Source organism: Perna viridis, chromosome 4 (genome assembly GCF_037379345.1).
Source record: "Perna viridis isolate PV_CMFRI_1.1 ecotype Kerala chromosome 4, ASM3737934v1, whole genome shotgun sequence".
NCBI lineage: Eukaryota > Metazoa > Mollusca > Bivalvia > Mytilida > Mytilidae > Perna > Perna viridis.
The window spans coordinates 21,110,389-21,130,945 of NC_142448.1; the positions used below are offsets into that span (position 1 = coordinate 21,110,389).

General features: G+C 34.2%; 4 protein-coding genes across 4 annotated transcripts; 2 read left to right on the plus strand and 2 right to left on the minus strand.

The window, feature by feature from the left end:
• The first annotated feature begins 3,766 nt into the window (after positions 1-3,766).
• LOC148619288 (protein Wnt-8a-like) lies at positions 3,767-10,460 on the plus strand. Its single transcript, XM_088579001.1, has 6 exons — positions 3,767-3,924; positions 5,411-5,501; positions 6,035-6,161; positions 8,380-8,505; positions 9,129-9,274; positions 9,510-10,460. Exons 1-6 carry the CDS (start codon positions 3,851-3,853, stop codon positions 10,005-10,007), a joined length of 1,062 nt encoding a protein of 353 aa, XP_088435127.1. The 5' UTR covers positions 3,767-3,850; the 3' UTR covers positions 10,008-10,460.
• On the minus strand, positions 6,727-8,180 carry LOC148619289 (uncharacterized). The gene is made up of 3 exons (XM_088579002.1): positions 7,876-8,180; positions 7,253-7,642; positions 6,727-7,045 (listed from the first exon to the last, which is right to left on the minus strand). Exons 1-3 carry the CDS (start codon positions 8,021-8,023, stop codon positions 6,861-6,863), a joined length of 723 nt encoding a protein of 240 aa, XP_088435128.1. The 5' UTR covers positions 8,024-8,180; the 3' UTR covers positions 6,727-6,860.
• An 85-nt stretch (positions 10,461-10,545) lies between the features above and the next one.
• On the minus strand, positions 10,546-14,083 carry LOC148619290 (QRFP-like peptide receptor). Its single transcript, XM_088577031.1, has 4 exons — positions 13,744-14,083; positions 12,951-13,390; positions 11,795-11,899; positions 10,546-11,035 (listed from the first exon to the last, which is right to left on the minus strand). Exons 1-4 carry the CDS (start codon positions 14,081-14,083, stop codon positions 10,703-10,705), a joined length of 1,218 nt encoding a protein of 405 aa, XP_088433157.1. The 3' UTR covers positions 10,546-10,702.
• Positions 14,084-16,512: 2,429 nt separating this feature from the next.
• LOC148619291 (E3 ubiquitin-protein ligase TRIM45-like) lies at positions 16,513-19,076 on the plus strand. Its single transcript, XM_088579003.1, has one exon. The coding sequence runs from the start codon at positions 16,522-16,524 to the stop codon at positions 18,445-18,447; it is 1,926 nt and encodes a 641-aa protein (XP_088435129.1). The 5' UTR covers positions 16,513-16,521; the 3' UTR covers positions 18,448-19,076.
• Positions 19,077-20,557: the final 1,481 nt, after the last annotated feature.

Sequence of the window (20,557 nt, forward strand, 5' to 3'; positions counted from 1 at the left end):
ATTTAGTAATATTATAAAATATCACACATTTTCTAATATTACAAATTGAATTTGTAATATTAGAAAATGCTCATTTTTGTCCACTTTGGCTTGCCATACAAGTGTTTGGTATTCAGCAGCACAGTGTTATGCGTGGTATTAAGTGTCATGTATGGTGTTCACAAGTACATTGTCACGCATGGTGTTCATTAGTACAGTGTCAAGTATACGGATTTCACTAGTAGTGCATTGTCACGTATGGCATTCACTAGTACAGTGTTACATATATGGCAGTAACTAGTACAACGCCAATTATATGGTATTCACTAGTATAGTGTCTCATATATGGCAGTCACTGGTACAGTGTCGTGTTAAGTACAGCGTCCCGTATAGTATTCGATAGTACAGTGTTACGTATGGTATTCGCTAGCGCTGTGTCAGGTATGGGTCCGTATCCGACTTGTAAAGAGTATCTAACTACCAATTGGTATAAGTCTACACAGTATTTAGATAAATAACTTTGTAGCTTGTTGTACATAGTAATATTATAGCGAGCGCCGCGAAGCGGTGTGAGCTCTACCGTTATTACGTGTACATTCTAAATTTTCCTTAAGATTCCCCAATATACTAACGAAAAAAAAGTAATGTCCCGGAAGTAACAAAAAGTGACTGTCCTTACGGAAAAAAATCATTTCCTTCAGTCAAACAAATAAAAAAATATAGGTTAAGATTACGTATCAGTAAAAATAGATTCATCTTTTCTGATAGTTTTCAAGTCTTTTCTAATTTGTTTTACTCATTTAAAGAAGTGAATGTTATGTTTATGAAACACTTCGGGAAAAACCACGTGGATGCACCTACGTGTATCTCCGCTGTTGTCAAGAACCTAACCCACCTCGGAAAAAAATATAACTCCAATTATTTTAACAAAATCGAAGCATAGCTTTTCTAAGATAGGAAAGGCAATCATTTTCTTGTGTGGAATTTGCAGCTGTCGTCTGAATTTTGTTTATGTCACATGATATGTGTAAAATATTCCCACCATCCGTGGAAAACTGTAATATTTCCGTTATCTGTACAGATTGATCTGACAGGCCAAAAGTAAATGGATGTTGCTAGAGATGCCCTTAAGGGATAAAAAATGTAAAGCATTGCGAAGTGCTATAAAGTTATTGACCATTTTGAAAGCGAGGGGAAAGGGGGGTATGGGGTTGGAATATTGGGGCAAAAATTGTTCAAGTTATTCATTTATTGAAAAGAACTCTCCTATCAATTAACAAGACATATCTTCAAATAGAAATATTGATTTTAAATATAAATTAAAATATTGCACTTGCGAAGCAAAAATTTTCTTCCGGGTCGCCCCCTTCCTTTGTAATGTCCATTATTGTTTTTACGAGTCTCCGAGACGGTACATGTATAGTAAAGCTCACGGTGCTCGCTGGTTTAGGCAATGCCTACGCCATATTAATGAATTTGATTAAGGGTGCAGCTGTATTTTTACAAGGTTGTTCCTTCCTTGTTTATATTAAGGTTTGACTAAGTGATGATGGGACTTATGATGGATATAGGCAGTATTGGAATGGAAAGATAAGTGGGTGTATAATAAATATATAGTAATGTACTTTATTCTGATTTAAAAATATTGAACTTGCACGTATAAGAGAGTAATCAAGGGAACCAAGGTTAAAGCGGTTATAAAATATGTATATAACTTAAGTATAAACTAGTAACTATACTTACGTGCTGAAAAAAAAATGTTACAAAAGCCTGCTCTTTAACAACATAAGTAACGCTTTAAGTAGCAGTCTTTTTAAGAATCATGCAAATTCTGTAAAATGTGATACATCTGAAAAAAAGACTACATATTTTTATTTTCTTTAATTAGTTGCTTTATAGGTCTATATGATGAAATGTATAATTATTCATTCCAATCTATCTGCTTATAGGAAATAACCCACATGGAAAATCTAATAGTTTCTATTGTATTTTAGTGTCATTTATCAGAGTTATCTCCCATAATTTTGAATTCTACAGTCTATTCTATATAAATTTTATCTCCTATGGATATATACCACGTTACTTTTGTTTACTATGAAATTTTAAACAAAATATCAAAAATAAAAATATGTAGGCTTTCCAGTCATTAATCACATTTTGCATGATTCGTATGTGGGATGATACTTAAATGTCATGTTAAGTAAAGTTTTCCTTATTAAAGCAATTCTTTGAAGAAATATCACTTGCACAGTCATTGGAGAGATACATTGAACACTTACATCAATATTTTAGAACACATATCGAACATGGACATCGCCTTGAACTTAATATTTTCATAGTCACGAAAATATAATGGTTCTAAATTCAAATTTATCATTGAAATCTACTGATTCACCTGTTTATCAGATGGTATTTCTTAAAAAAATATATCAAATTGTCAAATTATCCAAAATATGAGTCATTTCTAAAACTAATCGCCCATAAAATTATTAATCAATTTTCGTGTAACTTCATGCCTTTAACTTCAAATCGGCTATGTTATCATAATTTTCTTGTAGTAGATTTCACACTTTTGGAGATAAAGAGATAAAATACTTCAAAGAATTATTACAATATTTGGTGTCTAATATAATATAGATTTAAATCTTGGCCTTAAGGAGTTGTTAATTTTAAATCTCCTGCAGGTTTTAAAAGAATTATCTTTATCTTGTCATTTTTTAACGTTGGCGGTTGGAAATATATAATAAAGCAATTACGATTTTTAAAAGTGCAATATAATTAAAAATATTAGCTTCATTCACAAATCCATCAAAGGATATCGTTTGATACCCTTTAAGCTGTCAGTTTGATTTTATAATTTGGAAAATTTATTACTTGTTGGTTTTTATGAAAAAAATGGTGCAATTTATATGAAATCAAATAGCAGCACCTGGACGACGATAATGACATCTAGAGTCACACAGTACTTAGGTTTTCAGTGGCGGATCGGGGGACCAGCGATTGGACCCTTTTTGTTTTTGGAATTTTTTTTAAAATTTTGTTGATTTAGGCAAAAATCAGCAAATAATAGCCTTGACCCCCCTCTTTTGTCTGCAACTCCCTTTTATAACCTCTGTACCCGTTCCTGCCTTTAAACAACAGTCTAGCTATCAGAAATATTTAACTAATTGTACACATTTAATAATTCCTTCCAAATACGTCAACAAATTTTAACTAATGATGAAAATAATATCCTAACATATAAATGAAATTTGTTAATTTTTTAAAAAGGTGCTACTAATAGGAAACTTACAAATGGTCTGAATAGTGTTATTCTACAATCTTGACAAGCATTAGAACCATATATACAAATCACAATTGTATGAAGGGTTATAAGACGGATTGATTGTATGGTCGTAATTAAGAAATACTCTAGGACTTATTAACCCAGACTAACAGATTGGTACTCTGGTCCACATAGATCGTCTTACTCAATGGAAAGTAAATACCCCATACACCTGCCCCGGGTCACTTAGACTGCATTGTTTTACATGCACAAAATGACAGAAAAAATTAAAATAAAACTGCCATAGTTAAAAACGAACATCTTTATCAATGAAATTGACATCAATTATACCCCTAACGGTCAGGATAAATTTCACAGACATTTTAACTGCTCGTTCATTCGACACATTTTATGAATGAAATGTTCAATGATCTGATTTGAATAAAACATGGTCTTTAAAATGCATTAAATCTTGCGCTTCTTCAATTGTCATAATCTAACCCCTGTGTTTCCCGAGGCGAATCTTCATTCAATAAAGACCGACACATTATCCAGTACTAATTATTCTAATATTCTATTCTGTCAGATAAACAACCTATATCAGGAATGATGACTTTATATTATGTGTGGATTTATTTTTCATATTTGTTTCTTTGTAAAATAGAAATATCAAACGCATGGTAAGCCATATTAAAAGTTATTATCGTAATTATTATCCTTCTATTTTTATGATAAAAAATAATTATCGTTATCATCATCATTATTATTCATAATGCAATCATCATCATCTGTCACTATTTTTAATGCTAATTCCCTGTCAAAGGAACAGCTTTTCCGATTAAAAACAAATAAACTAGCAGTACGTAATGATTTTCTTGGTTTTATTCATTAAACAGATAATAAATTAAAAAAAAAACAATCGTTTGGAAAAAAGGAAAACTGTGGATTAGTGACGATAATATTTATATCATAACAGATGATTCAAAAGTTATCCAATATTTTATACATAACAAAAAAAACAACACATTTGCACATAGCTTATTAACTTTCAAACCAAAATGATTTAGGGGAAAGTATACTTTCGAGGAGGAATAATATAAAGCAATACTTGGGATGTTAATATCGACCCAAAGCTGACAAATTTTATGTTTTAGCTGAATACAATTCGTCTGTAGTTCGTTATATCTCTTCGATGTTTCCAATGCAATTTGCAAATAATTACAGTTCTAAAAAATTTTTTTCATTTTTACTTTTAGTATTATTTTCATTATTATTATTATTTTTTGGTAAATTAACATATTGCCGTTTTTGCGAATCATTCAAGTGATGGTGTAAATGTTTCACAGGAGATAAGTTCAGTGAATGATTTAAACAATTTGCATGTCTACAGAAGTTATCTTGTGCGAATAAATTTCTACTATTTATCATTATGAGAAATCTTGGACGATACATATCACTTGAAAAATACACGCAAATGCCTTATACCGTCAGTTTAAAGCCAGATGGACGGCCATGATAATGAACCCTTCACAGTCTTGCCACTCCTGGGCTTCCATAACATATTTAGAGGACGGGTATCTCAAACATTTCGCGTGTTCAAAACATTTATGCAATCTAAAGAATTTGCAGCTATTGTGTCATGTATAAAAGTTGTGATTTTATCTATTTCAACTTGCAACAGTTCTGTATTCATAATAATTGTTTTATTCATTTGAATTATCATCAATTAATAGGTTATTTTCACGCCACCGACCGTGTTTGAGATATTGACGTGACATTACATGCATAAGGGCATCGGATTTATCTGACTCCTGCTACATGACACGATTGTCAAATATATCTCTGTTGTTGAAGACAAAGACAAACTGATAACATCACAAACATACGTGCCAACAAATGTACTTATGCTATAAAGTATAAAAACTTCTGTAAAATGTGCACGATATTACATCGTCTATTTTGTCAAATCATTGCCCATCAGACATGATAAAATTTCAAGTTTTGAGAGAATTCATTTTTACGCTGCTCTCCGTACTTGGATGAACTTAGATTGAACAAAAAATTCTTCTTCAACAATAAGATTAAATGGCTCCATTTGATCTTTACGTTCAAAGGTTATACCAAACATCTTGTAATTAATAGATTTATTAATTTCTATCCTTACAGGATTTTGAATGAAATTCTAATAGCAGGTCCTAAGGTCGGACTAACGGCGACTAACTATACCCGTAATTCTGACTTCATTGAACAAGATCCGGTAAGCTTTGATCTATTAAAGAGATAATCTTAAAATGTTGAAACGTCAGTTCTTTAAATCTCTGTCTAACGATCACGTGATATCATAAGAAGGGCTTAGCCCCTATGGGATTGGTTTTGGTTACGACTTTTACATTCTTAAACGTTGTGTTAAAGAAGCCAAGAGGAGACGAAAATAAATATAATCAAATCTATTGTTATATCAATTATCACTACCTCAATAAAATCATATCGAGATAACGATAAAATGAACATATTTGTCATATCAAAATAACGCTTAACAATTTAGTTACGATATAACTGCGTGGAAAAAAAGACGAAAAGATGATATAAATTGGTGTAAATGTTATCTGGGACTCCGTATTATAATGTAATGTACGTAGATCATTTACCCGATTTTCAATCCTTTGCTTTCACATAGTCACAATTTTGGATATTTGCTAATATCAGAACATCCTTGTAAGCGAAATAATTCACATGGTTTATGCCTGTGCCCAACATAAGCATTAATAAACCATTATCCTTGTTCTCAAGATTAAAGCACAGATACTGTCAAGTGTTCGGAAAGGGACACTCAAGGCACAAAAGGAATGTCAGCACCAGTTTAAATGGGACCGTTGGAACTGTCCAACAGAAACGACACCATTTGACCAGAGATTCGGTGAGTATTTCTTCCGCAATCAATATTGAGACGGTAAGGTTTTGATACAGCAAGGTATACCGTATAAATCAACTAGGAGTTGTAAGTAAACAAGACATTGACTGGAAGAGTCATGCTTAATTGTTATAAAAGTACGAGCTGTCATGCACAACGCTAGCAGTTTATGTTGAGTATTGTTTTATTTCGTTGTCATAAACAATTTACTATTTTGTACTTGTGCAGGATATTTCGGAAACCCAACTTCATCATTGTCTTTTGTATTATTTTGCGAAAATTGTATTCTCATTACTTCTTTATTACTTTGCCCTCGGCTTTGATATCGAACTAGAATAAGGAAATACTATCAGGGAACTGAAATAAGATTTCCATGATGTTAAAGAAGTTGATATTACCTTAGGCTGTGGTCAAATCAGATAAAAATGGTACATTCATCGATAGATATGCTACGTTGACTGCTAGGTAATTTGTTAAAAGACTATGGGGTTGATTTTATACAAACTGTACATGTGCCATTCGACACGTATAGTTTATGGAAATGTATTTATGGACTAAAGAGGTTCATGATTTATTTATTAACATGATGACAGGATATAGTACACGAAAATTAGGAGGAACAATTGTATATCACAAATCGACTTGTCCCTTGTGCAAATCCCGCTCTCTGTTAAAGGCAATTTTTGATATATGCAAATCAATTATTTATCCTGTTTTATCTTTGACCTTGATTTTATATACCCCTTCCGGGTGAGAACAGAACTGCCAGATGCACTGTAAATTATTGATATGCTGACAAAACATACACAGGATGTCCGCCATACCGGAAGTGGCCGTCAGTCCAAATTCGGATTTCTTTTTTATCTTTCCAGAACATGGATCATGGGTCTCTGTAATTTAGAGAGTGCAATAGTATTTTAGAAAATCTTTGTTCCCATCGTAAACAAAGATCAATTGTGTATACATTGTATTATGATTACTTTAGAATGAATTATTAAAATTTGAAACCTGTATATATTTGATATTAAATTCGATTTCACATTCTAAGAGGAAACTTTAAACAGTTCAAAACTGGGTATATTTATATTCGTACGTACCTCCTCCGTCGTCAAATGACAACATCGGCATCAAATCGGGGTCACAATCTACATCCTGTGGTGTTTGTGGGTATTGTTGTATAAGGTATCCCTTCTGTGGTAAATATATTTTGAACTGCCTATTAGCATCATCCGATGTGTATCCTGTCTTGAAATACAACACGGGGATCGCATGGACTTTTTGAGGAGAGTTGTGGTCTACCACTGGTATGGCGCCATATCGCGGATCCCATAAGAACTGGCGCCCATACTGATCCCTGAATAGATGTTTCTGATATTTAAGTCTTGCTCTACTGTCCTCAATGCCAGGCATCATAGCCTGAGGATTTTGTTTGAAAGCAGTGGCAAGACTATTCCAATATACGTTTTCGCTAACATGGTGCACTTTCCCTATAAAATAAAATAGCATTTTTGTAAAGTATTGAGTTATTGGAATACTAGCTGCAAAAACATACTTGATCTCACAGAGAATGGGTACTAAATTTCCAAATTTAAATATAGGGGGAAAAGAACAATCCGTTTCCGTCTTCTTGAATATAAAGAAGTATCAAGTTTATACCAGTTTTGTTACTTAGCTAGTTTTTGGCCTGAAGATTAGGACGATTTACAAGGATGTTACTCACCATTGGTAGGAATATCCCTGTTGTATATCCCATAAACAGGAAGGTCAAATGTAGTCATTGTTGTTTGTTGCGCCAAACATATCTGAACGTAAAGCAAGATACAACACAAACATCCAAGTTTCAGTCCGAAACACATGCTAAATTTCATTTAGAATGTCCGGAACAACAGAGAAAATTCACAGATAACGGGTAGATCATTTCCCATGAAATATATCAGAACTCTGATGTCAACAACATACTACTAGTAGCCCGGAGGATATTTTTCTCGAAGTTTGTAGATATATATTTACGATTCACCTGATGGATTGTAAGTCTGAGAAGTGAATGGAATTTTGATACAAGTAAATTGGTGTACTTTATTGCTGTTAAGTGAACGCATCTCAGACCATATAGGTAGTGCCCATTCGTTTTACCCACGATGTGGAATAAGCAATTGCTTCTTGAAAATATATTTGTATAGACTAAATATCAGGGCACAGTTTCAAAAAAAATCTTTTATTTCAGCAACGCGAGAGGCTGCTTTTGTGCAATCAATAAGTGCTGCTGGAATCATGTACAGTATAACACAACACTGCAGTTCTGGTGAAGAGACATTTTGTACGTGTGACAAAACAAGAAATGGACGATCAGGTACATAATTACTTAAAGCTTGTGGAGAATTCATTTTAAAACTACTTCATGTTTGCTGTGAATACTTATAATAATACTCGCGCAGAGAAAAGAACTGTTGAATCTTTATATCTTTTTTTTTTTTTTTCCATTTTACTAGTGTTTTATCTTGATAATACTGGTTTATTGATGTGTTATGTACAGTGAATTATGATCAGTGACGGTTTTAGTTTTGACAAGTATTAATCTTTTATAATGAAAGATATTGTTTTGTAAGACTATGTATTACGTTTGGGGATGGATTCTAAATAAATATATATAAAACAAATTAAAATAATACGCATAATTGAAATCGCATCTGGATATGTTTTCGTTCTTACGAATTCAATAATGCGCATTTAATTCGCATTCAAATGCGGTATGAACGGACTATTTTGGCCAATGCGAATACTAAAAAAAAAACAAAGAAACAGATAAATATGACGGCGTTACGTCTCATTACAAAATTGCGAATTAAACGTTATTCCATATCAGAGTAGAATAAGATATATATATATAAACATCGACAATGTTGCACTAAAAATGTAGCCCTTTTTAGGTCTTAAGTGTGTTTGTTCTGCATGTAATACCTTGTTTTTCTTTAGGTGGCTACAACTGGAGATGGGGAGGATGTAGTGATAATATCAGATTTGGTGACAAGTTTACTAACGAGTTCCTGAAAGGCCTGACTTCCGGTAAAGAACCAGCTTATGCTGCGATGCAGCTGCAGAACTTCGGAGCTGGCCGAAAGGTTATTATTCCATTTAAAATTATACTTTATAGATTTTCATATGTAGAGTCACTTAAATCCACATACATGATTGACTTTGATGATAAATGTCAAACCATATTTTGTTTTTATTCTTATAAAACTTGACGACAACTATCCAGAATTTAAAGAAGCTTGTTCGTGAATCAGGTTAGCGTTATCTTTTGCTTCCATATCTGTTAGCTAAGGTCGATGATCTTTGACTTGTGATTTTTAGGCTGTCGGGAGGAACACAAAAATGGTGTGTAAATGCCATGGATTGTCGGGTGATTGTTCTATTCGGACATGCTGGCAGCAGGTCACAGGATTCAGGGACATTGGGAAATATTTGAAACAACGCTACAGACGGGCCAAATTTGTAAATTATTTTGACGGGGAACTACGACAAGGGAACACCGCCCGGGCCCGAGAATTAAACATTATTTCCAAAAAACAATTGGCGTATCTCCAAAAGTCTCCAAATTACTGTAAAAAAGACTCATCGTTAAATATTCAAGGAACCGAAGGGCGAGAATGCGTTCGGAGCAGAAACAAAAAGGGACTTTCTATTTCTGAACGAAAGAGTTGTCGTTCTTTGTGTAAATCTTGTGGACTGAAGGTTCGAAAAGTAACGGCGGAAGTCAGCGGTACTTGCAACTGTAAATTTCGATGGTGCTGCAATGTACAGTGTGATAAATGCGTTACGAAGCAAAATAATTATTTCTGTGTTAAGTAAAGGCACTCAAACGTTCATTATCTTTTCATTTGTTGATCTCACGTGGTGCATACCCCAATTTGCCTTTTTTTGGAGGGAGATAAATTGTACGAGACTTATGTATTTAAGACCATTTTATACATTTTTAAAACTTAATACCTAAGAACATCTGTTTAAGCAATTAACATACTAACTTGTCACTTACAATTATAAATACAGGCGAAGCATGATCAATTTTTATCTTATCACCACGAAGACATTAGCGCATTTGCAGACAAGATATGTTAAGAAAAAATGAGTTCTATGTGTATCATAGTTACGTGTCAGAACTTCAATGACAGGTGGTTTATTATAAATATCCATGTTCAATAATATTTGTTGTAATGTTTATATTTTGCTATTACTTTGTTGTTTATATTTTGTTGTTATTTATTTTATACTTTTTAACTAATTAAACAAAAGAAATCTACAAAATAGAGTGAATTCTTTAATGTCCATATTACAATGTATGTTCACCAAAAACGTCAATCATTCCTACTTGCTATTACTTCTTTATAAAAGCAACGACAGTGACTGTTCATTTCCCATATTTACAGGACGGAAATGGAAGGACGAAAAATCCAAAATTACCAATGAAAACAGCCAATGGCGTAATGCTAACCGTTTACTTCTCCGTCAACATTAGTTAATACTTCATAACTAATTTCTAATGCTATTCATGGTATTGAATTCCTGGGACAGTACGGCAGTTTACTGTTGTGAGTTATATATTTGAACGTTCCAGGTTGTTCTTCGGCGAGGCCCTCTAAAGCAGACGTTTTAGATCCTCTTCTGGACTCCATTACAATGCTTACTGTTTCTGTTTTGTTACGCTTTCTTTGTCTGGTTTCATTAGGCTGTGGTTGTCTTTTAAACAAAGTTTTCATGGCACTGCGGAAGTTACCTCTAAAGTTTTCATTTAACCCACTGTACAGAATAGGATTCAAAGCACTGTTAGTGTATAGCAGTGTTACAGCTACAAAGTAGAGTGGATTATACCAGTCTGGAAGCTACAAAAACATCGTAACAGTAATAATAAAATACATTATAACAAAGAGTTCATTTAATAATCTAGAAATTTGTTTTATGTTTAGGACGTACCCGCTGTGATAGAAATTACATAAAAAAGCATGTACCATCGAGTCCGTTATCAAATTACCAATGATATGTTTTATTCAATTATATAATAGAAATGAAGGTCATAAGTTGACTGAAAATTTTGCTCCTTTATACAATCTTATAACATACAATCCTTTAGACATGTACATAAATATATATATATATAAATTTATGAACTTTTAACGCAGTCAATACGTTACATATGGACCTGTTTATATTATATAGACCAAGGGCGAAGTCCGAAAGTCCGAGGTCAATATAATCTAACATGTCCATATTTAAGGTATTTATTGAAAGTCCTTTATTAATATATTACATATGTTACAGTAGATTATGTATTTTCTTTTTGTCTGCTTCGTCTGCAGCGCTTCCGCCGTGATTGGCTGGAAGTAATTACGGAACCTAACTGTTTATATCCGGGTCTAAATTGAGAAGTATATCGTCAATATACATATAAATAGAAACATAGCGTCAATATATTTAAAAATAGAAAAAAAGGCTTCATGTACGTGGAATGTCGTTTGCATGACGTGATCATAATAACCAATGATCAAAGAAGACTGTTACACCATACGTAATATATATATGTATGGTTTTAGTTTATATCGTCATGGTATTTTTTATTTAAAGACCAAGATTTTTCTACTTACACTCTTACTCTTATCCTTTCTAAACAGTTCAAACAACTTTGTGACTTGGAATGGAACAGCACAGACTATGAAGGCAATTAAGATAGCAAACAACATCATAACAACCTATAAAATGACGGGTATCATAATTAAACTAATGATACATTGATCGATGCTTGTTATGATTTACATGTTTTATCTGTACCTTTTTAAGTTGCTAATATTGTTAGCAATTTCTTGCATTCGTAAATTCAGTACTGTGCATTCGTATATGATTTGCATAAATATATATTACTACACCACCTTATGCTGCTGATCGGTGCCATTGAACCGTCAATGTTAGTTTAATACGAGATCAAAATGTACCTCTTAAATACTATACGTGTACATGTGTTCTACTTATGTTTTTACTTGTATGAGAGCGAGGTTTTAAATCAAAAGATGAAATGATCGATTAGCATTGAACTCTCTGTAATATAGCTGAGAAACTCCTAGTCTCCGAGTTGTTTTGATTGAGAAACATTGGGGTCATCACGGTAAATGGGTTGTACAGTCACCCGATTAGTTTAAATAGAGCATATAACAACTTCGCTTGAAGTTCCGAGTGACGAACTGTTGCGTTACACAGCAAAGTTCAAAGTCCCAAAGCAAAGTTGGTACATATAAAACACAATCTCTAATGAGCTTTTAAAACCAACATAACCTTTGAAACGTTCTTAAATGTCAAGTATAATTATATCATTTTCGAAAAAGGAATATAATTATTTTACTAGTGATGTACAAATGTGCGATTTGTCAAAAGATGTGAAATGGAAAAGAGCATGAATTAAGTTATCAATCGACCTAAAATCTTTAAGTTTCAACTTATTAAATTTTTTCTTTTATTTTTTTTTTAATCTGTACCAAATCCATACATTAAGAACATCACTGACTGCGGGAGTTAAGTTCAGTAGACCAGTGAATTGAAAACAAGCCAAAATCAGTGGCATAGAATATTCAATGATTAGCCACTTTGAATACTTCAGTCTTTGATATAAGTAGTAAATACTTCTGATAAATAAAATAAGGATTGTAATGAAAAGTGAGCAACAATATCTTTTAACGAGTACGCAAACTTAATATAGACTACTATATAACACTCTTTCGTATCAAAACGGTGCGGTTTTGTTAAACATGCCTTTTGTTTAGATCTTTGTTGAATCGCCGAAGAAGACAAAGCTCCAGAACTAGGTATGATCCTTTTCTTTCCAAGTCTAACCAATATTATGGTGTAGACAACCAGCATGATAACCATCGGGAACCAGTTGAGAACAACCAGAACAAAGATCCAGTACGTACTCTTGGACATGTAACCCTCGTCACAATCTCCGTCTGAATCCCGTGTCTGCGGCCATACATCCGAACAAAATCTTTCCCTAAAGTCTTTCCATTGGCGTTCTGTGTATTTATAAAAGAACAAAGCAGGAGTACCAATAGCTGCTGAACTTGCCCAAATTATACACATGATTAGGCTAACTCGTCTTTGAGTAATACGTGATTTCAAAGGAAACATGATGGCATAGAATCGATCACTTGCTATTGCAACCAAGGTAAATATACTGGCACACATGGCAGTTACTGGAAAAGAAGTGCTAGAAATTAACCTTAAAGTTTTTCATGCGATTTGTTTATTTTCTAGTTCTAGTAATTTGGTAAATGTTTAAGTAGAGGACTATTGTTTATTTGAAAACTGATATTTCTTATACAGCAATGAAGTTTGCTATGGAAAAATGAAAGTTAGTAAAAAAAGAACTTGCAGGTTTTATATGGAATAATACACAAGAAGTCGGTTTTGACTTTTTATATATAATATTTAATTTCTTACTTCAAATATTTCTCAAAAGTGACAAGCTGACTTTGAGTTTGAATTAAGTATTCTTATAAAAAAATGGAAGTTATAATACTTTGTACGCTCTATTATATGTACTTACTTTGGATAAATGGATTGAATTTACAAAAGTATGCTCCAACAACCCATCCCTCCGTGACGTCATCCACCAAGTGTATCCAAATTGGGAAACATGCTACCAATAGGTCTGCTATAGACAGATTCATAATATAGAAGTTCGTAACCGTCCTCATCTTTTTAGAGTGACCAACGATAAAAATGACCAAAATATTGCCAACTATAGCAACCAGATCAACAATAACGACTACGGTGATCTTCACGGCCATTTCCCATGCTTCGATATGTTTTAACTCTCCCGGAAATTTGGTGTTTGACAGGTCAACGTTTTCTAGTGCAGAACTGCTATCACAACTCCCAGTCATTTTTAAATGAACGGCAAAAAATAAGAACAAACTTTGCTTTAGAATGAAGTTATTGGAACCGGATGTTGATTGTGAAAGGGAAACAATGACAGGCTATTCAACGAGCAAGTCAAATATTTGTAAATTTCGTAATGGTTAAAATCTGGTCAAGTCTCATCTTTTATCTTCAGTAATGACGTTATGGGTCGCATTCGTTACATTTGATATGATATATTGGTTTATTTGGAAGATAGAAAAAGTCAATAAAAGGCAAAAATAGGATTGCATGGAATAGTTTTGTTTCATACGACAATGTTTTCAAATCTATATGAATGCACATCGGCCTTAAGTTATTGTATTCCATTCATACTATATGTATATATTTTATGATGCCATTGCTTTTAGGCAATGCATGACACGAGCGATATGTGCTACAGAACTCCGTCCCACGTAATCATTTATTTTTTGTCAACAATCAAAGTGTGAACTTATTTCCATAGTTTTTCCGTTTTTGTGCATTTCTCAGGCAATTATCGGAACGTATACATCGAACCGACCTGGTTAATGTTGATTTGGAATCGAGATTGGAATTCGGAATGATAACATCAGTTTGAAAATGGTCACTTTTTCGACAGTTGTTTGAAAAAGCCCATTTATACGGAAATATTTAAGACCCTAGATATCGAATGATTAATTGTTACCCGAACAGCGTTCTACAATCTTGATGTAGTGAACCGTGCGTAGATGCTATGAAACACGAACGGCTACAATCGTTCTGTCGGAAGTGACGCATATCGGAAACTGATTTTGGTACCCCCCTTTCATAGTTTATCGGTCAGGAAAGGTTTGTTAAGTCCCGGCCGGGTGAACAGACGGACGGACGTACAACTTGGTCATCTTTTCCATCCTGGCACGATTAAAGCGTGGTAGTATACAAAAACACGATTGTAAAATATCGGGCATTGTTAGCAAAGAGTACATGTAATCATTGGAACCAAGATTGTGTGGAAATCAAAAGAATATATTCCAACGTTAAAGACAAGACAAAGAAAACAGACACACTAAACAAAGAACATGAAATAACAAAAATAATCTAATGAGACCAACTTTAAACTGCTAAGGGTGCACTATACAGTTTAGGCGCACTGGTAATTTCGTAAACAAAATTTTGTAAAACTTAAAATTAAAAGTTGGAGTTTAGTGAATATATTAATTAAAGGTAGTAAAGTATTTATTTAACCATGGACAAATGTGTAGTAAACAGATGTAGTTAAAATGAAGAAATGTATCTGGAATGTTCAGTCCATTGTCTTATAAGGTTCTATAACCCTATGGTTTTATGTGCAATGCTTTATTTTTAGTTTCATTACGTTTCCAGTGTGTTTCATAAATATTCGTAGAAAAGAAACAAATGGCGGATTTCCTGTTTCAGTCTGTAGAGAACGATGAACTTACAAAATCAGTGAGCAGTTGTAAAGATGGTTTGGTGTACCAGGACCTTCGAAGAGTGAAATCACATAGCAAAAACTTGCAGAAGGAAATACAAAATATGAAATCGCAACAATTAAGTACTGAACCACTGAAATCGGTCAACACGGAATTATTAGACGATCTGAATAGACTAAAATTTGTATGTCGGAGACTAAAGACAATGTTAGATGAAAAAAAAGGATTACACTATTCGAAAATTCGTGTCCGAACAAAAGGGAATACCAATTTCTGAAAGAGGAAATGTACTTATGAATTACTTGAACCTCCACACACAAAGGATTAGAAAAATATGCACTTTTTAATGAAAAAAAAATACTGGAGTATTTATGTTAAATCAGTAAGGGCTAGACATTGATTTATATAATCAGTATAGTAACCGTACGAACCATTTTTTAACTGCTATTTGATATTAATGCAATTTTATTTTCTGTAATTGAATTAAAATTTGATTTGATATGCTATTTTTTTTTAAATTTTATTAATCAACTCACGTCTAAACCGTTTGAATGAGAAAAAAAAATGGACTTCATCTTCAATTTGATTTGTATTGCATAATTTGCAGCTTCTGTCATTTACTGGCAGGGATATCTTTATACCACCCTCTCTTAATTGCAAGAGAATGGGCACTTATTCTGAATTTACAGAATGTGGATCTATCTGATTTGTATTTACAAGCATCTACAGCTAAGAAGGTTTATGGTTTAACTTTAAAATTTTATTAAACAATATAAGTTTTCTGCTTCCATTTAAATTGCTGTATTGAATTTTAGTATTGGCGTAACTCCTTAGCTAATTATACAATTTTCTACAAATTCGAAACTAATATCAAAGCACTTGTAATAGTTCAAAGTATAAAAGCGTGGAAACATGGGTTAAAAACAACGAAAAGGAGGTTAATGGAGATGCATTACAAAATTTAAATGGCATTAAATAAGCAGAGTTACCTCCCTTTCAAAACACTGGAGAGAATGGCGTCCCCCATGATCAAAGATGTAAAAGTTGAAATAGATGAATTGTTGAAATGTACAATTTGTTTTAAGACACTTAAGGATCCAAAGTGTCTCCCGTGTTTACATACATTTTGTGAATCATGTATAAATCGGCATATAGTTTCCCCAGTCGTCAAACAGGAGAAGAAGAAGACGAATGGTGGATTTAATTGCCCACTTTGTCAACAGTTTGTTAAAATGGAAGACCCGACAGCTTCAAACAACTGGGCTGACTCATTGCCGAACAATCACTTCATTAACTCTATGCTAGACTTAAAAGACAGAAGGGGGAGGAAGAGAGTATGTACACCATGTCAAGCTAACGATTCTGTTAAAGATGCAATGTCTTGGTGTACAGTGTGTTCTGAGGCTTATTGTGAACAATGTGATAGCTGCCATAAGAAGTTTCGTATGTCATCCGATCATGAAATAATCCCAATAAAGGAGTTAGAAAATTATAAACCTGTCTCAACAGACGCCACCTACGTGAGGTGTGACAAACATCCAGATAAAACTGTAGATGTATACTGTGTCGATCATGAGGACCCATGCTGTACAGTTTGTGCCACGGTTGACCATAGGAAATGTGACAGTATTATAGCAGTCAAGGAGGCGGCCCTGAATGCAAAAGAATCTACCAAGACTTTAGACTTCTTTCAAGTACTAAAGAAATACATGGAACAAATAAACAGTACAATTAAAACTAACAATGAAAATAGGAAATCGCTGGAATCCCAGGCACAGGACATTTCTAAGCAAATATCTGACTTCAAAGCTATATTTATTGGACATTTAGACAATATGGAGAAAGAGGCTAATAATGAACTAAAAGCATTGATGAATTACACATTAAATGAACTAGGACAGGAAGAGACCGAATGGTTTAGAATCAATTCAACCCTAACCAACTGGAAACGACTCTTGGATGCACTTGTAGAGCATGGTTCTGATGTTCAAGTTCTTGTTGAAGTGGACAAAATGATTGCCAAAAAAGTGCAAATTGATGAGCACATACGGTCTAATTTTCCTAAGATAAGAAGTATTCAGTATAAACCATCAAATGCGATCAAGTATTTCCGAGAAAGTGTTCCAACATTTGGGAAGATGATCGTAAATAGTTGGCGCGCCGGAATGCCTCGAGTTGATATGCGTACAGGCACTATAAAAGTCATCCATACACTTGATATAGGCGATGGAACTATGGGGATGTCTTATGGCAGTGGTGTATTCTTGGAGAACACTATTGTGTTGACTCATTATGCCAGTCAAAGATTATTGAAGTACAATCAAGATGGCTCTCTAAAAGATCAAATGAAGCTAGCATGTCGCCTTTTCGATGTTGCTCGCGCCGAGGATACTAAGGTGGCAGTGTCAACGGAGAATCGAATAATTTACTTAGTTGACATTGATCATATGTTAGTGAGCTCTATAATCACATCTGAAGAACCCTTACTAGGCATACAGTCTTCTTATCGAGAATTTATTGTAGCATACAATACCTCATTGTCATGGCTTGACTCTTCTACGGGCAGCAAGAAAGAAAGCGTGACAACAAAGGGAGACACTTATTTTGTTCACGCTACAGGAAGAAAAGATTACATATATGCTGATGGCAAAAATGCGGTGTCTCGGGTAGTCAACGGGAAAAAAACCTTGACTTATAGACATGAACAGTTGATAAACCCTCGAGGGATTGATACAGACTTTGAAGGAAACATATACATCTCTTGTCTAAGCTCCAAAAACATTCATCAACTGTCTGAAGATGGACTGCTAATCAGAATTTTCTCAGCCAAGAACATCGGAATACAAGCTCCGTGGGTAATAAGGTTTCAGGAAAGGAGGAATCGGTTTCTTTTTACAGACTTCAATCAACCAAAGGTTCTGATATGTGAAATTGAGTAGTTGTAATACTTTGTGAATTATAGTTTCACAGTTTGTGTATACATGCACATACATGTATAAACCATCCCCGTGCAGGTCCGGGTGTTAAAAGAATAGGCCTGCAACAGCGCTAGGCTTGTCGTAAAAGGCGACTAAATAGTGCTCAGAACCCTAGCCGGGGGCTAGGGCGCTTTGCCCACAGAGCAACTGGGATGTGTGCCCCAGGTGGTGGAATGGGGTACCCCTGGCGTGTTACATGCTGGGGTTGTCAGGCTATAATACGGAAAACCTGACCGCAAACCATAGTGGTGCACCGTGTTGGGAAAGATGCCACGTTCCTCGCACGTTAAAGAACCCTACTGTGGTATTCTCCCGGAGTAGGAACCATAGGGCTCCGCCACAGGAGGCTAAATTGCCCGACCCTACCCACCTCTCAGTATCTCCAGTGGCAATCAAAATTTGTCGACCCCATTGTCCTTGTGTCCCATCCGTTTTTCATTTTATCATCATTTCATGTTCATTTTATCATCAATTTCATGTTCATCGTCTGAATATAGCTGAAATATTGCTGCTCGGACGTTAAACCCCAACAAACAAACAAACATGTATAAACCATAAAAATGATACAGAAATAAACCTGCATGTATACAGTGTTCTATCTAGGATTTGAAAATAGAGGGGCACAAGGAAGAGGGCACTTTAACGCGTAGCATTTTGTTTTTCAACAAAAAAGGGACATTGATTTTGTATGTTTGCGTTAAGTCAGTAATTTGTATTCTTATTGCTTACCTACCAACTTTCGAAAATGAAGGTCGCGTCATAATTTGCAAACTGAGTAAATTTGACTGCATGATTAATATATGCATGTTACTGATTTTGACAAAGCATTGATGGGACAGTTCAAAATTTTGTCTTTCTCATGAGTAACCCATTATTTTTAGTGTATGGCCATGGGTTGCTATAAAACCTTACTTCTGAGGACATTTTTGCAATGTTAGTTAATTGACTAGGCCCCATCAGAGTGTCCCGCCCAACTGATCAAAATTGTCGGTTACTAACATAAAATGTCATGACAAGATTTATAATCAGTCAGAAGCTTACAGTGTTAGTATTAAGTAAACCCGCTGTACAAGATTTAAAATTTAAAAAGTCGAACAATTTATAACACGAATTGCAATATAAAATGAATAAAACTTAACGGGAACAACAACCATAAAGCACATAAACCTGGCAAGCATGATCTGTGAGGTTTCAGAATATCACATTGACGTAGCTAGAAAAAAAATAACTACTTTGAAACAAGTAATGAATACGAAAAAAGCTCACTACAACAAAGCTTTGGAAGAAATTAAAGAATACTGGTATAAATTCACTGTTCAAAATATAGCCAACCCAACCGAAGTACACCATTACTTTGCCGTCTCAGTAAACCTTTTTGCACGTCTAGTACAGCTGTAACATGCATGTAAGCCTCCCGTAAACACTTGAAAATTGAGATCAACGAACGACATGTATTAGAAATCTTTCGTAAGTTGGAAATACATTTAATCTGACTACGTCGAGAAGTCGTTGCCTTTTTAGCTCACCTGGTCGTAGGCCAGGTCAGCTTATGCCATCGCTTGGCATCCGTCGTCGTCGTCGTCGTGGACAAATTTTAAAAAAATCTGCTCTGAAACTACTGGACTGACAGGTTTTAAACTTTGAATGATTGTTCCTTAGGGTGTACTATGCAGTTACATTAAGGCGCACTGTTTCGAACACCAAGTTACCCCGGTCAAATTTTGTAAAACTTAAAATTAAAAGTTGAAATTTGGTGGATATATTGTTTAAATGTAGATAAACATTTATACATAGACAGGTGTAATATATGTTATGGTAAACAGGTGTAATTTAAATGAAAAATGGTATCCGGAACGTTTCAGTCCCGTGTCGTATTAGGTTCTTTCCTCAGCATCAGAAGGCTGATTTCCAAAATACCTAATTTCGCATGAACGTTTGGGACTAAAATTATGAGAGAATGACTCGAGAAGGGTCAATTTATTTTTACCGTTTTTTTTTTCACCTACTCCATGCATGCTTTCATCGTGTGGTAGTGTCTAAGTGCCTGATATTTTATAAAACATAGTATTTG

Excerpts from the sequence above, each read along its gene's own strand:
- LOC148619288 (XM_088579001.1), top strand. The coding sequence starts at position 3,851 with ATGATGACTTTATATTATGTGTGGATTTATTTTTCATATTTGTTTCTT. Across the intron at positions 3,925-5,410 it reads ATAGAAATATCAAACGCATG|GATTTTGAATGAAATTCTAA; the intron begins GTAAGCCATATT and ends CTATCCTTACAG. Across the intron at positions 8,506-9,128 it reads AACAAGAAATGGACGATCAG|GTGGCTACAACTGGAGATGG; the intron begins GTACATAATTAC and ends GTTTTTCTTTAG.
- LOC148619289 (XM_088579002.1), bottom strand. The coding sequence starts at position 8,023 with ATGAAATTTAGCATGTGTTTCGGACTGAAACTTGGATGTTTGTGTTGT. Across the intron at positions 7,643-7,875 it reads CAGGGATATTCCTACCAATG|GGAAAGTGCACCATGTTAGC; the intron begins GTGAGTAACATC and ends TTTATTTTATAG. Across the intron at positions 7,046-7,252 it reads GTCATTTGACGACGGAGGAG|AGACCCATGATCCATGTTCT; the intron begins GTACGTACGAAT and ends TCTAAATTACAG.
- LOC148619290 (XM_088577031.1), bottom strand. The coding sequence starts at position 14,083 with ATGACTGGGAGTTGTGATAGCAGTTCTGCACTAGAAAACGTTGACCTG. Across the intron at positions 11,900-12,950 it reads AACAAAGATCTAAACAAAAG|GTTGTTATGATGTTGTTTGC; the intron begins GCATGTTTAACA and ends GTCATTTTATAG. Across the intron at positions 11,036-11,794 it reads GAAAGGATAAGAGTAAGAGT|CTTCCAGACTGGTATAATCC; the intron begins GTAAGTAGAAAA and ends ATGTTTTTGTAG.
- LOC148619291 (XM_088579003.1), top strand. The coding sequence starts at position 16,522 with ATGGCGTCCCCCATGATCAAAGATGTAAAAGTTGAAATAGATGAATTG.